Below are 14,296 nucleotides of genomic sequence, written 5' to 3'. Positions count from 1 at the left end.
ACACTATACCTACACCTTCACCTACACCTTCACCTACACATACACTACACCTACACTGTCACCTACACCTGCACCTACATCTACAACTATACCTACAGCTGCACCTACACCGTCATCTACACTACACCTATACTACACCTACACTATACCTACACCTGCATCTATACCTACACTACACCGTCACCTACACCTGCACCTACATCTACACCTACAGCTACACCTACACCGTCACCTACACTACACCTACACCTACACCTACACTATACCTACACCTTCACCTACACCTACACCTTCACCTACACTACACATACACTGCACCTACACTACACCTACACTACACCTACACCATACCTACACTACACCTTCACCTACACAACACTTACACTACACCTACACTACACCTACACCATACCTACACTACACCTTCACCTACACAACACTTACACTACACCTACACTAAACCAACACCTTCACCTACAACAACATCTACACTTCACCTTCACCTACACTACACCTTCACTACACCTACACTACACCTTCCCCTACACTACACCTTCACCTACACTACACTTACACTACACCTTCACCTACACTACACCTACACAACACTTATACAACACCTACACTAAACCTACACCTTCACCTACATCTACACAACACCTACACTACACCTTCACTACACCTACACTACACCTTCCCCAACACTACACCTTCACCTACAATACACCTTCACTACACTACACTACACCTTCACCTACACTACACCTACACTACACCTACACTACACCTTCACCTACACTACACCTACACTACACTACACCTTCACCTATATTACATCTACACTACACCTTCACTACACCTTCACTACACCTACACTACACCTACACTACACCTTCACTACACCTTCACTACACCTACACTACACCTACACTACACTACACTACACCTACACCTACACTACACCTACACTACACTACACTACACTACACTACACTACACTACACCTACACCTACACCTACACTACACCTACACTACACTACACTACACCTACACCTACACTACACCTACACCTACACTACACTACACCTACACTACACTACACTACACCTACACTACACCTACACTACACCTACACTACACCTACACTACACCTACACTACACTACACTACACCTACACCTACACTACACCTACACTACACTACACTACACTACACTACACTACACTACACCTACACCTACACCTACACTACACCTACACTACACTACACTACACCTACACCTACACTACACCTACACCTACACTACACTACACCTACACTACACTACACTACACCTACACTACACCTACACTACACCTACACTACACTACACCTACAATACACTACACCTTCACCTACACTACACCTACACTACACCTACACTACACCTACACTACACCTACACTACACCTACACTACACCTACACTACACTACACCTTCACCTTCTATGCACTGAACTTCTTGAGCAGCTTTAGTTCTCGTCACAAACAGACAATACTGTTGTTCATGACATTTTTGTGCTTCATGTCATACGTTTGGAGGACGCCTGAAGTCTGACGCTGTGAAGGGCGTTCCTGCTGCTCCAATCTGTCCAATATGTCCAATCCGTCCAATCTGTCCAATCTGTCCAATCCGTCCAATCCGTCCAATCCGTCCAATATGTCCAATCTGTCCAATCAGTCCAATGTGTCAAATATGTCCAATATGTCCAATTTGTCCAATCTGTCCAATCTGTCCAATATATGCAGAAATCCCAGGAATTTTCAGACAAATTACATTGCAATAATTATGTAGAGTAAGTGTACTCAGAGTTCTGACTATCGTTTTTTCTGATAATCATTACAATTAAATTTTCGATTAATGTTGTGATGTTCAATCCATGTACAATCCAACTCATTCTTCACTGAGATATTAGTGTCTTTAGTCCGCTGGGTGCAGTGGACGTCTGGTGCTCAGTGAGACCCCAGTTCACTACCGTCTGTAGATGGACAAGTTCTATTGTCTTTGTACATTTGGCTTTTATTCAGGAGCTGTTCAGCCCGAAGAGGACGGCGGGTCGGATTTAAAGCTTTTTTCATTTTTGGAGCCATAATGTACAAACAATACACTCACACTGAAATAGTGATGATGACATTTTAATAATGTTGAAATAAAACACTGAGTCTAGTCCGGACGTTCTCTCTGTCAGTACGTTTACATGCAAACGAAAAAAAACAAATGATTGCTTGAATCCGATACAATCAGACGTCTTCGTGTGATTGTAATGTAAATGTAAATACTTTACTCCCATAGACATTGGCGTTCAAAATCTCCGATTGAGACTATGCGATGGCGTAATCGGACTGAGACTAGACAAGTGTTACCAGCCTGGCCCTTTAAGAGAGAGAGAGGGGCATTATGGGTAACCGGAAGTGTGCTGCGCTTTTTTCTGTGTGTTTTCGGCATGGATCTATTATAATATCTGGAGAGGGCGTGGCTCGCCGCAGCATGTCACAGACTCCCCCAGTGGCCACTCCAGTGGTAGAGCGCAATGTGACTAAAAACTGCTCTTGTTCGGCTGACAGGGACGTAGAGCTGACAGGGACGTAGTAGAGCTGACAGGGACGTAGAGCTTACAGGGCACGTGGAGCTGACAGGGACGTAGAGCTGACAGGGACGTAGAGCTGACAGGGATGTAGTAGAGCTGACAGGGACGTAGAGCTGACAGGGACGTAGAGCTGACAGGGACGTAGTAGAGCTGACAGGGACGTAGAGCTTACAGGGACGTAGAGCTGACAGGGACGTAGATCTGACAGGGACGTAGAGCTTTCAAAAAAGTCGGATATGGCGGCAATTCTTACTTATTTATGGGTCATTGACTTTTTCCATTTTTAAGATTCTTCAGTGTTTTTAAAACACATTTGAAGCTGTAGCTTCAGCTCGTGACCGTCTGGACCAATCAGAGCGCGAGGAGGTGAAGTGAACGGGCCGAGATGCCGTGGATGAGCCCAAATGCCACGACTGAGCTACAGGCGTAAAACTATGATCCATGAGTTTAATAACTGAACAAATCATGGAACTAATGACCACCACGGATCTGAGGGCCACGGATCTGAGGGCCCCGGATCTACTGCTCAGAAGCGATTACTTGAAATGTTTCTGCCTGAAAAACTAAATCACGTAATAAATGCTGTGGAAATGGAATGTTTTGCCAGGTATAAACTAATGGATGTTACGTTTCGTGTCCATCAGTGTTAGAAACCTAAACACGGACTTAATCATGACTTTAGCATGTTTCTCATGTAGATAAACATGTGAATACATTTGACATGTTGTAGAATGATATGATTAAAAATCCGTATTTTAAAAAATCAACGTTAGATCAAACATTCCATGTACTTAATAAGGACCAGAATTATTTCCATTGTCAGTGAAAAAGTTTCTTAAAACCAGTTGTTTAAAATTTGGCTTTGTCTCACACTGTGCGCTGCTCTAGTAACTCTCTCTGATTGGTCAGTACGATCACATGGTACACTAACCGGACCCAGACCTACGTCACTTCTGGGCTGCAGTGTCCGAAGAGCTAAAGGCTAAAGGCTAAAGGCTAAAGGCTAACTGACGACATGCGCTACTGAGCAGCTCTCATTGATTTGAATGGGCGGCCATCTTGGCTGCTGGGGCTTGGTTTCCGGCCGTGCGGGTTCTGTACGTTCTGCATTCTGTTTCCTGAAGAAAATCCTGTCGCAAAGAGTATTATGCCTGCTCAGCCTCTGTGCCACGCTCAGGAGTCTACTGGACACGACTGAGCACGACTGGGCACAACATGTCACTGTTGTGAGCTAGCTCTGAGCTAGCCCCCAGCCCCCCGCACCCTCCGGCCGCGCTAAAGTACGGCGTGTCGTCGGTACACGTTTATATACACGTTTATATGAAAGAGGAACTTGACGAACGATCGGGACACGCACTGGAATCGCTTTAAATTAACTTGTTTTGACTTTATTCGGCTGGATTGAGTGTTTTCGTCGTGTCGTTGCGATGTGTCTTGGCTCTGAGTCCCCCGGCTCCGGCCCCGCCCCCCGGCTCCGGCCCCGCCCCCCGGCCGGCGCCGTACCGCGTTTCCACAAAGGAGGAACTCATGAAACTGAGGAGAACTGTCGTCTTACCCGGAGAGCGTCACGTTATCCCGTCGCAATACTGACCTAACCTAATACTGATGTGCAATTCTGTCGTATGTGCAATTGCTGTTGGAATTCATGTGCAATTCATGTGCAATTACTGTGAAATTCATGTGCAATCTATGTGCTGTCGTGACACATATTCATGTGCAATTACTGTCGTGACACATGCAATGGTATTTATTTATTTATTTGTCTATGGGAGTTTTTGTTTATAGGAGATCTTCTACTGAAAGTGTTTTTCAGACTTCCTATAAGTGATCTGTTCTTTTCCTCTGTATCTACCTGCGTTGCACCAATGAAATTTCCCCTTGTGGGACAATAAAGGAATATCTTATCTTATCTTATCTTGTTATTACACTAAATATGAATGAACAGGTCCACATGTCACTGTTGTTATTACACTAAATATGAATGAACAGGTCCACATGTCACTGTTGTTATTACACTAAATATGAATGAACAGGTCCACATGTCACTGTTGTTATTACACTAAATATGAATGAACAGGTCCACATGTCACTGTTGTTATTACACTAAATATGAATGAACAGGTCCACATGTCACTGTTGTTATTACACTAAATATGAATGAACACGTCCACATTTCACTGTTGTTATTACACTAAATATGAATGAACAGGTCCACATGTCACTGTTGTTATTACACTAAATATGAATGAACACGTCCACATGTCACTGTTGTTATTACACTAAAAATGAATGAACACGTCCACATGTCACTGTTGTTATTACACTAAATATGAATGAACACGTCCACATGTCACTGTTGTTATTACACTAAATATGAATGAACAGGTCCACATGTCACTGTTGTTATTACACTAAATATGAATGAACACGTCCACATGTCACTGTTGTTATTACACTAAATATGAATGAACAGGTCCACATGTCACTGTTGTTATTACACTAAATATGAATGAACAGGTCCACATGTCACTGTTGTTATTACACTAAATATGAATGAACAGGTCCACATGTCACTGTTGTTATTACACTAAATATGAATGAACAGGTCCACATGTCACTGTTGTTATTACACTATATATGAATGAACAGGTCCACATGTCACTGTTGTTATTACACTAAATATGAATGAACAGGTCCACATGTCACTGTTGTTATTACACTAAATATGAATGAACAGGTCCACATGTCACTGTTGTTATTACACTAAATATGAATGAACAGGTCCACATTTCACTGTTGTTATTACACTAAATATGAATGAACACGTCCACATGTCACTGTTGTTATTACACTAAATATGAATGAACACGTCCACATGTCACTGTTGTTATTACACTAAATATGAATGAACAGGTCCACATGTCACTGTTGTTATTACACTAAATATGAATGAACAGGTCCACATGTCACTGTTGTTATTACACTATATATGAATGAACAGGTCCACATGTCACTGTTGTTATTACACTAAATATGAATGAACACGTCCACATGTCACTGTTGTTATTACACTAAATATGAATGAACAGGTCCACATGTCACTGTTGTTATTACACTAAATATGAATGAACAGGTCCACATGTCACTGTTGTTATTACACTAAATATGAATGAACAGGTCCACATGTCACTGTTGTTATTACACTAAATATGAATGAACAGGTCCACATTTCACTGTTGTTATTACACTAAATATGAATGAACAGGTCCACATTTCACTGTTGTTATTACACTAAATATGAATGAACACGTCCACATGTCACTGTTGTTATTACACTAAATATGAATGAACAGGTCCACATTTCACTGTTGTTATTACACTAAATATGAATGAACAGGTCCACATTTCACTGTTGTTATTACACTAAATATGAATGAACAGGTCCACATGTCACTGTTGTTATTACACTAAATATGAATGAACAGGTCCACATGTCACTGTTGTTATTACACTAAATATGAATGAACACGTCCACATGTCACTGTTGTTATTACACTAAATATGAATGAACAGGTCCACATGTCACTGTTGTTATTACACTAAATATGAATGAACACGTCCACATGTCACTGTTGTTATTACACTAAATATGAATGAACAGGTCCACATGTCACTGTTGTTATTACACTAAATATGAATGAACAGGTCCACATGTCACTGTTGTTATTACACTAAATATGAATGAACAGGTCCACATGTCACTGTTGTTATTACACTAAATATGAATGAACAGGTCCACATGTCACTGTTGTTATTACACTAAATATGAATGAACACGTCCACATGTCACTGTTGTTATTACACTAAATATGAATGAACACGTCCACATGTCACTGTTGTTATTACACTAAATATGAATGAACACGTCCACATGTCACTGTTGTTATTACACTAAATATGAATGAACACGTCCACATGTCACTGTTGTTATTACACTAAATATGAATGAACAGGTCCACATGTCACTGTTGTTATTACACTATATATGAATGAACAGGTCCACATGTCACTATTGTTATTACACTAAATATGAATGAACAGGTCCACATGTCACTGTTGTTATTACACTAAATATGAATGAACAGGTCCACATGTCACTGTTGTTATTACACTAAATATGAATGAACAGGTCCACATTTCACTGTTATTACACTAAATATGAATGAACAGGTCCACATGTCACTGTTGTTATTACACTAAATATGAATGAACAGGTCCACATGTCACTGTTGTTATTACACTAAATATGAATGAACAGGTCCACATGTCACTGTTGTTATTACACTAAATATGAATGAACAGGTCCACATGTCACTGTTGTTATTACACTAAATATGAATGAACACGTCCACATTTCACTGTTGTTATTACACTAAATATGAATGAACACGTCCACATGTCACTGTTGTTATTACACTAAATATGAATGAACACGTCCACATGTCACTGTTGTTATTACACTAAATATGAATGAACAGGTCCACATGTCACTGTTGTTATTACACTAAATATGAATGAACAGGTCCACATGTCACTGTTGTTATTACACTATATATGAATGAACAGGTCCACATGTCACTGTTGTTATTACACTAAATATGAATGAACACGTCCACATGTCACTGTTGTTATTACACTAAATATGAATGAACAGGTCCACATGTCACTGTTGTTATTACACTAAATATGAATGAACAGGTCCACATGTCACTGTTGTTATTACACTAAATATGAATGAACAGGTCCACATGTCACTGTTGTTATTACACTAAATATGAATGAACAGGTCCACATTTCACTGTTGTTATTACACTAAATATGAATGAACAGGTCCACATTTCACTGTTGTTATTACACTAAATATGAATGAACACGTCCACATGTCACTGTTGTTATTACACTAAATATGAATGAACACGTCCACATTTCACTGTTGTTATTACACTAAATATGAATGAACAGGTCCACATTTCACTGTTGTTATTACACTAAATATGAATGAACAGGTCCACATGTCACTGTTGTTATTACACTAAATATGAATGAACAGGTCCACATGTCACTGTTGTTATTACACTAAATATGAATGAACAGGTCCACATGTCACTGTTGTTATTACACTAAATATGAATGAACAGGTCCACATGTCACTGTTGTTATTACACTAAATATGAATGAACAGGTCCACATGTCACTGTTGTTATTACACTAAATATGAATGAACACGTCCACATGTCACTGTTGTTATTACACTAAATATGAATGAACAGGTCCACATGTCACTGTTGTTATTACACTAAATATGAATGAACAGGTCCACATGTCACTGTTGTTATTACACTAAATATGAATGAACACGTCCACATGTCACTGTTGTTATTACACTAAATATGAATGAACACGTCCACATGTCACTGTTGTTATTACACTAAATATGAATGAACACGTCCACATGTCACTGTTGTTATTACACTAAATATGAATGAACAGGTCCACATGTCACTGTTGTTATTACACTAAATATGAATGAACAGGTCCACATGTCACTGTTGTTATTACACTAAATATGAATGAACAGGTCCACATGTCACTGTTGTTATTACACTAAATATGAATGAACAGGTCCACATTTCACTGTTGTTATTACACTAAATATGAATGAACAGGTCCACATTTCACTGTTGTTATTACACTAAATATGAATGAACACGTCCACATGTCACTGTTGTTATTACACTAAATATGAATGAACACGTCCACATTTCACTGTTGTTATTACACTAAATATGAATGAACAGGTCCACATGTCACTATTGTTATTACACTAAATATGAATGAACAGGTCCACATTTCACTGTTGTTATTACACTAAATATGAATGAACAGGTCCACATTTCACTGTTGTTATTACACTAAATATGAATGAACAGGTCCACATGTCACTGTTGTTATTACACTAAATATGAATGAACAGGTCCACATGTCACTGTTGTTATTACACTAAATATGAATGAACAGGTCCACATGTCACTGTTGTTATTACACTAAATATGAATGAACACGTCCACATGTCACTGTTGTTATTACACTAAATATGAATGAACAGGTCCACATGTCACTGTTGTTATTACACTAAATATGAATGAACAGGTCCACATGTCACTGTTGTTATTACACTAAATATGAATGAACAGGTCCACATGTCACTGTTGTTATTACACTAAATATGAATGAACAGGTCCACATGTCACTGTTGTTATTACACTAAATATGAATGAACAGGTCCACATGTCACTGTTGTTATTACACTAAATATGAATGAACACGTCCACATGTCACTGTTGTTATTACACTAAATATGAATGAACACGTCCACATGTCACTGTTGTTATTACACTAAATATGAATGAACAGGTCCACATGTCACTGTTGTTATTACACTAAATATGAATGAACAGGTCCACATGTCACTGTTGTTATTACACTAAATATGAATGAACAGGTCCACATGTCACTGTTGTTATTACACTAAATATGAATGAACAGGTCCACATGTCACTGTTGTTATTACACTAAATATGAATGAACAGGTCCACATGTCACTGTTGTTATTACACTAAATATGAATGAACAGGTCCACATTTCACTGTTGTTATTACACTAAATATGAATGAACAGGTCCACATGTCACTGTTGTTATTACACTAAATATGAATGAACACGTCCACATGTCACTGTTGTTATTACACTAAATATGAATGAACACGTCCACATGTCACTGTTGTTATTACACTAAATATGAATGAACAGGTCCACATGTCACTGTTGTTATTACACTAAATATGAATGAACACGTCCACATGTCACTGTTGTTATTACACTAAATATGAATGAACACGTCCACATGTCACTGTTGTTATTACACTAAATATGAATGAACACGTCCACATGTCACTGTTGTTATTACACTAAATATGAATGAACACGTCCACATGTCACTGTTGTTATTACACTAAATATGAATGAACAGGTCCACATGTCACTGTTGTTATTACACTAAATATGAATGAACAGGTCCACATGTCACTGTTGTTATTACACTAAATATGAATGAACAGGTCCACATGTCACTGTTGTTATTACACTAAATATGAATGAACAGGTCCACATGTCACTGTTGTTATTACACTAAATATGAATGAACACGTCCACATGTCACTGTTGTTATTACACTAAATATGAATGAACAGGTCCACATGTCACTGTTGTTATTACACTAAATATGAATGAACAGGTCCACATGTCACTGTTGTTATTACACTAAATATGAATGAACAGGTCCACATTTCACTGTTAATACTCTGACTGAAGCAGAATTGTGTTTGTTCCGCTCATGTTTGGCTCGTAGGCTTTAAACGACAGCTTTTTCAGCATGAAATGGGGATGAGATACAGAGGACAATCAGTACAAGAGACGGGAGTCGCACTCATGACGCTGCATGTGTGCTGCCGCCTTAACCACTCCACCACCAGGCCAACGTGAGCTTAAGGAATGCATATATCGTGTTCCTATAGCCTAAATATGTTTAATACTGACAGTAAATATATGACTCAATTATAATAAGTAAGTCTATAGGTCAGGCATGTCCAAACTACGGCCCGAGGGCCAAATGCGGCCCTCAGACCAATTTTTGTTGGCCCTCCGGCTTCCTGCTAAGTTGGTCCAAACAGAAAAAAAATTCAAACATTTTCATGTTATACCAGCCTAATTATGAAAAGGTGTGGAGGCATCGAAACCATGTCAAATACAACATTTCCATTGATTCACTTTGTCCTTCAACAAATTTGACAAAGTTGGGTTGTTTGTGGCCCCCTGCTCTGTGTAAGTTTCAAAATGCGGCCCCCTGCTATAGGTAGATCTGAAAAAGTGTGGGAATCCCTGAAAATAGGGGATGCAATATCTCAGATCCTGATAATGAATTCAACACTTTGTCTTTGCAGGATCTCACATCAAAATATTCAGCCGAGACCAACAGAAACTATCCAAATGTATTCAAAAAAATAAATGAGAATCTCTTCATCATCAGTCAAGTTAAAACAGTGGTTTCCAGAGACACAAAGCGTATGGACGAGGTGCTGGACTGTTTTCCCAACCATATGCCCATCACAGTCAAGACTAAGCTCTCATTGGACAGAACTGAACACGAACGTGCCAATCAGAACTTTCGAGAGGAATCATTTCGAGATGATATAAATGCATTAATCATCTGGATAATATTAAATATATTAAGCATAAATATGAAAGAGAAGATCTTGTTTTGCCTGACAGAGTCACATGTTCCCCATGTGTTTGGGACTGTCCTGTTACTCAGAAATATGAGACTGAAATCAACAAAGAGGTTCAGACTGTTTGGTACTTGGGCCTCACGCCTCTGAAGGACACAATAAATGAATATCTCTGGAACATTCTCCTGGTCACAGCGAAAAAAGCCTCAGCAGAACTGGACTGATGCCATCACTGACTTCATTTGAAAATGGATCTAATTGACAGATTTTGGACCAGGATCTCATTCCTTTACATCTTCTTCTTTATCCTTCAGAAAGTCTTCATAAAGCTAGAGGACTGGGGGGACCGTGTGGAGGAAAGAAAATGAAGCTTTTTGATGGTGTCAATAATCCTGAACAACAGAGAAATGCTGCTTTATCCTAATAAATGTAACACTCAAATCTGAAATCATGACACTTCAAACATCTGAACCTGGTGAAATGACCTGAGAGAGACTCACCGTGTCTGAGGCTCAGGCTGTGGCTCAGGGCGTGGCTGGTGGTGGTGGATAAGCCCCGCCCTCCTGCGTCGCGGCGATGGCTCAGCGTGGAGATGAACGTGCCCAGAGAGGGGAAGGCCTGCTTGGACCCTCGCCCCAGACCCTGCAGCACAAACGTGAAGACCACCCGTCACATGTGAGCGCAGCTTCATCAAAACCCACTCTATATCCAAACATTGTATCAGTATCTGAATCTAGTCCGTTCCCTTGGATGCTCTTGACTCAAAACCACCTCAAATCACAGTAACATACAAATAAAATGTAGTTAGTGTTTTTAAACCATCCACGTCGACATTGGCCAAAAACCCATTGTTCGATCTCTACTGATAAAATATTTAGTCAACTAATTAAATATGATTTCAGAAAACACCAGCAACCGATTAATCGAGACTCTATTCATAACGACACATGAAGACACAGTGGTTCAGTCCAGATCTCATGACCGTCAACTGACCTCTACAAACGAGCTGTGCACTGGTCAGAATGGTACAATATTTGTCTATGATTCTTGTGCTTTTGTATTCCTCAAACGTTCACACCCTGGACCTGGTCAAGATGTGCACCGTGACCAGAATCCTGATGAACATGGATCCAAAATATTGTACAAATATTGTACAAATATTGTATTACTGTAGATGGGTTTACAAATAAATGTGAAGAGTCATGATAGTTCCAGACTTTACACAGCTCCAGCTACGGTTGTGTCCAGAAATGTGAAAATGTGACATACTGAGTCACAGAATGGATGGCCCGTAGGCTTTACTCAACAGGAGAGGCCAGGGTGAAGTGGGGGATGAGAGAGAGGGGAGGACACGCAGCAAACAGCCAGAGTCGGGACCCGAATCAATAACACTGCGGCCGGCCGCACCCGGAACCTGGCATATGTGTGCTGTGCCTTAACCACTCCACCACCAACATTCATTTATTATGAATTGTCCATGCGGCAATTTAGAAGCGACCTCCTCAAGAGGCGAGTCGAGAAGGAGCTGTGGACCTGATCAGAAGCTCCTCTGGGCAGAAGATGCTGCTGCAGCATGTTCAGACCAGGCCAAGAAACATTTAATACTTTACTAGAATGTGTTCCATATATTTATATTTGGATCAGTTGGATGTATGAAGTTATTAGAACATGATGGATTTATAAAGAAGTAACATGAAATTTCATACATTTTCTTCTCCAGAGTAAAAACATGACCCATTTGGTACATTTCAAGACCCCTTTTCAAAAATGTATTGGGATACATATCGTAATGAGGGAATTGTATCGGAATATACATGTATCGGGATACGTATCGTATGGTGAGGGTCTGGGCAATACCCAGCCCTCGCTCCAGTGCAGTGATTGTCCTCCGGGGGCTGGTCTGTTGGGACACTGTGGAGTGCAGCGTGCAGAGCGTGTGCAGTGGGAGCATCCTTGTGTCCTGACAAGCCTGAACCAGCACCAGCCTGTATGTGCTGTCACCGTGGTAACCCCTGCCCAGAAGAACCCGAGTATAGTTTGGCCCAGGCCAGAGTAAACCCAGGACTGTCCCGGGCCAAACTACACCCGGGTTAAACATTATGAATGAGATCAAACAAACACAAACTGTGGAGTTAAATGTGTGATTTGCAAATTCACATTTAATTTGGACATCGACAAAGCGGTCGGTCCAGTGCTGGTCAGCGCCACTCACTTAATGAAGCAGGAATAAAGACTTCATTCATAAGGAACAAATAGTTTATTAAAGATTTATTCAGACTTAGTAACTACTTAATTAAGGCGTTAGTGCATTAATTAAGTAGTTCCAAAGCCTGAATAATTCTTTATAAACTAACCCATAATGAATAAATCTTTGTTCATGTTATAATAAAGTGGTACAAAAACCAATTGCTTCATAAGTTGCATCAACGCTTTATTACTCTCCTGGTTTAGTCCTGGTTCAGTCCTGGTTTAGTCCTGGTTTAGTCCTGGTTTAGCCCTGGTTTAGCCCTGGTTCAGTCCTGGTTTAGTCCTGGTTTAGCCCTGGTTTAGCCCTGGTTCAGTCCTGGTTTAGTCCTGGTTTAGTCCTGGTTTAGCCCTGGTTTAGCCCTGTTTTAGTCCTGGTTTAGTCCTGGTTTAGCCCTGGTTTAGTCATGGTTTAGCCCTGGTTTAGTCCTGGTTTAGCCCTGGTTAGCCTTGGTTCAGTCCTGCTTTAGTCCTGGTTTAGTCCTGGTTTAGCCCTGGTTTAGCCGTGTTTAGTCCTGGTTTAGCCCTGGTTTAGCCGTGTTTAGTCCTGGTTTAGCCGTGTTTAGTCCTGGTTTAGCCGTGTTTAGTCCTGGTTTAGCCCTGGTTTAGCCCTGGTTTGGCCCTGGTTTGGCCCTGGTTTAGTCCTGCTTTAGTCCTGCTGTGACTCACTTACATAAGCACATGACGTCTCTGAGCTGTGGAGCACATGGACTTCCAGGAAAAACAGCAGCTTTTATAGATTCACACAGACCAATAAAGTCTGAGCTCCAGCTCCAAGAACCTCCTCACAGTGATCTACTGAGTACAAGTACTACAAGTACTACACAGTGATCTACTGAGTACAAGTACTACAAGTACTATACAGTGATCTACTGAGTACAAGTACTACAAGTACTACACAGTGATCTACTGAGTACAAGTACTACAAGTACTACACAGTGATCTACTGAGTACAAGTACAACACAGTGATCTACTGAGTACAAGTACTACAAGTACTACACAGTGATCTACTGAGTACAAGTACTACAAGTACTACACAGTGATCTACTGAGTACAAGTACTACAAGTACTACACAGT

At 40.2% G+C, this 14,296-nt stretch overlaps 1 protein-coding gene across 1 annotated transcript in view; it reads right to left on the bottom strand.

Annotated features, from left to right (window-relative positions):
- Positions 1 to 12,924, bottom strand: part of hectd2 (HECT domain containing 2) — a 184,946-nt gene extending 172,022 nt beyond the window's left edge. Inside the window, exons 1-2 of the mRNA XM_072445444.1 lie at positions 12,802 to 12,924; positions 11,474 to 11,615 (exon numbers count right to left, since the gene is read on the bottom strand). Of these exons, the coding sequence (XP_072301545.1) occupies positions 11,474 to 11,615; positions 12,802 to 12,924 (265 nt within the window). The remainder of the gene's footprint in view (positions 1 to 11,473; positions 11,616 to 12,801) is intronic.
- Positions 12,925 to 14,296: the final 1,372 nt, after the last annotated feature.

Source organism: Eucyclogobius newberryi, unplaced genomic scaffold (genome assembly GCF_026437365.1).
Source record: "Eucyclogobius newberryi isolate DKJ021-1_F unplaced genomic scaffold, fEucNew1.0.hap1 SCAF_149, whole genome shotgun sequence".
Lineage (NCBI taxonomy): Eukaryota > Metazoa > Chordata > Actinopteri > Gobiiformes > Gobiidae > Eucyclogobius > Eucyclogobius newberryi.
Note: the sequence above shows the minus strand (reverse complement) of the source record. Positions and strands in the feature narration are given on the sequence as shown.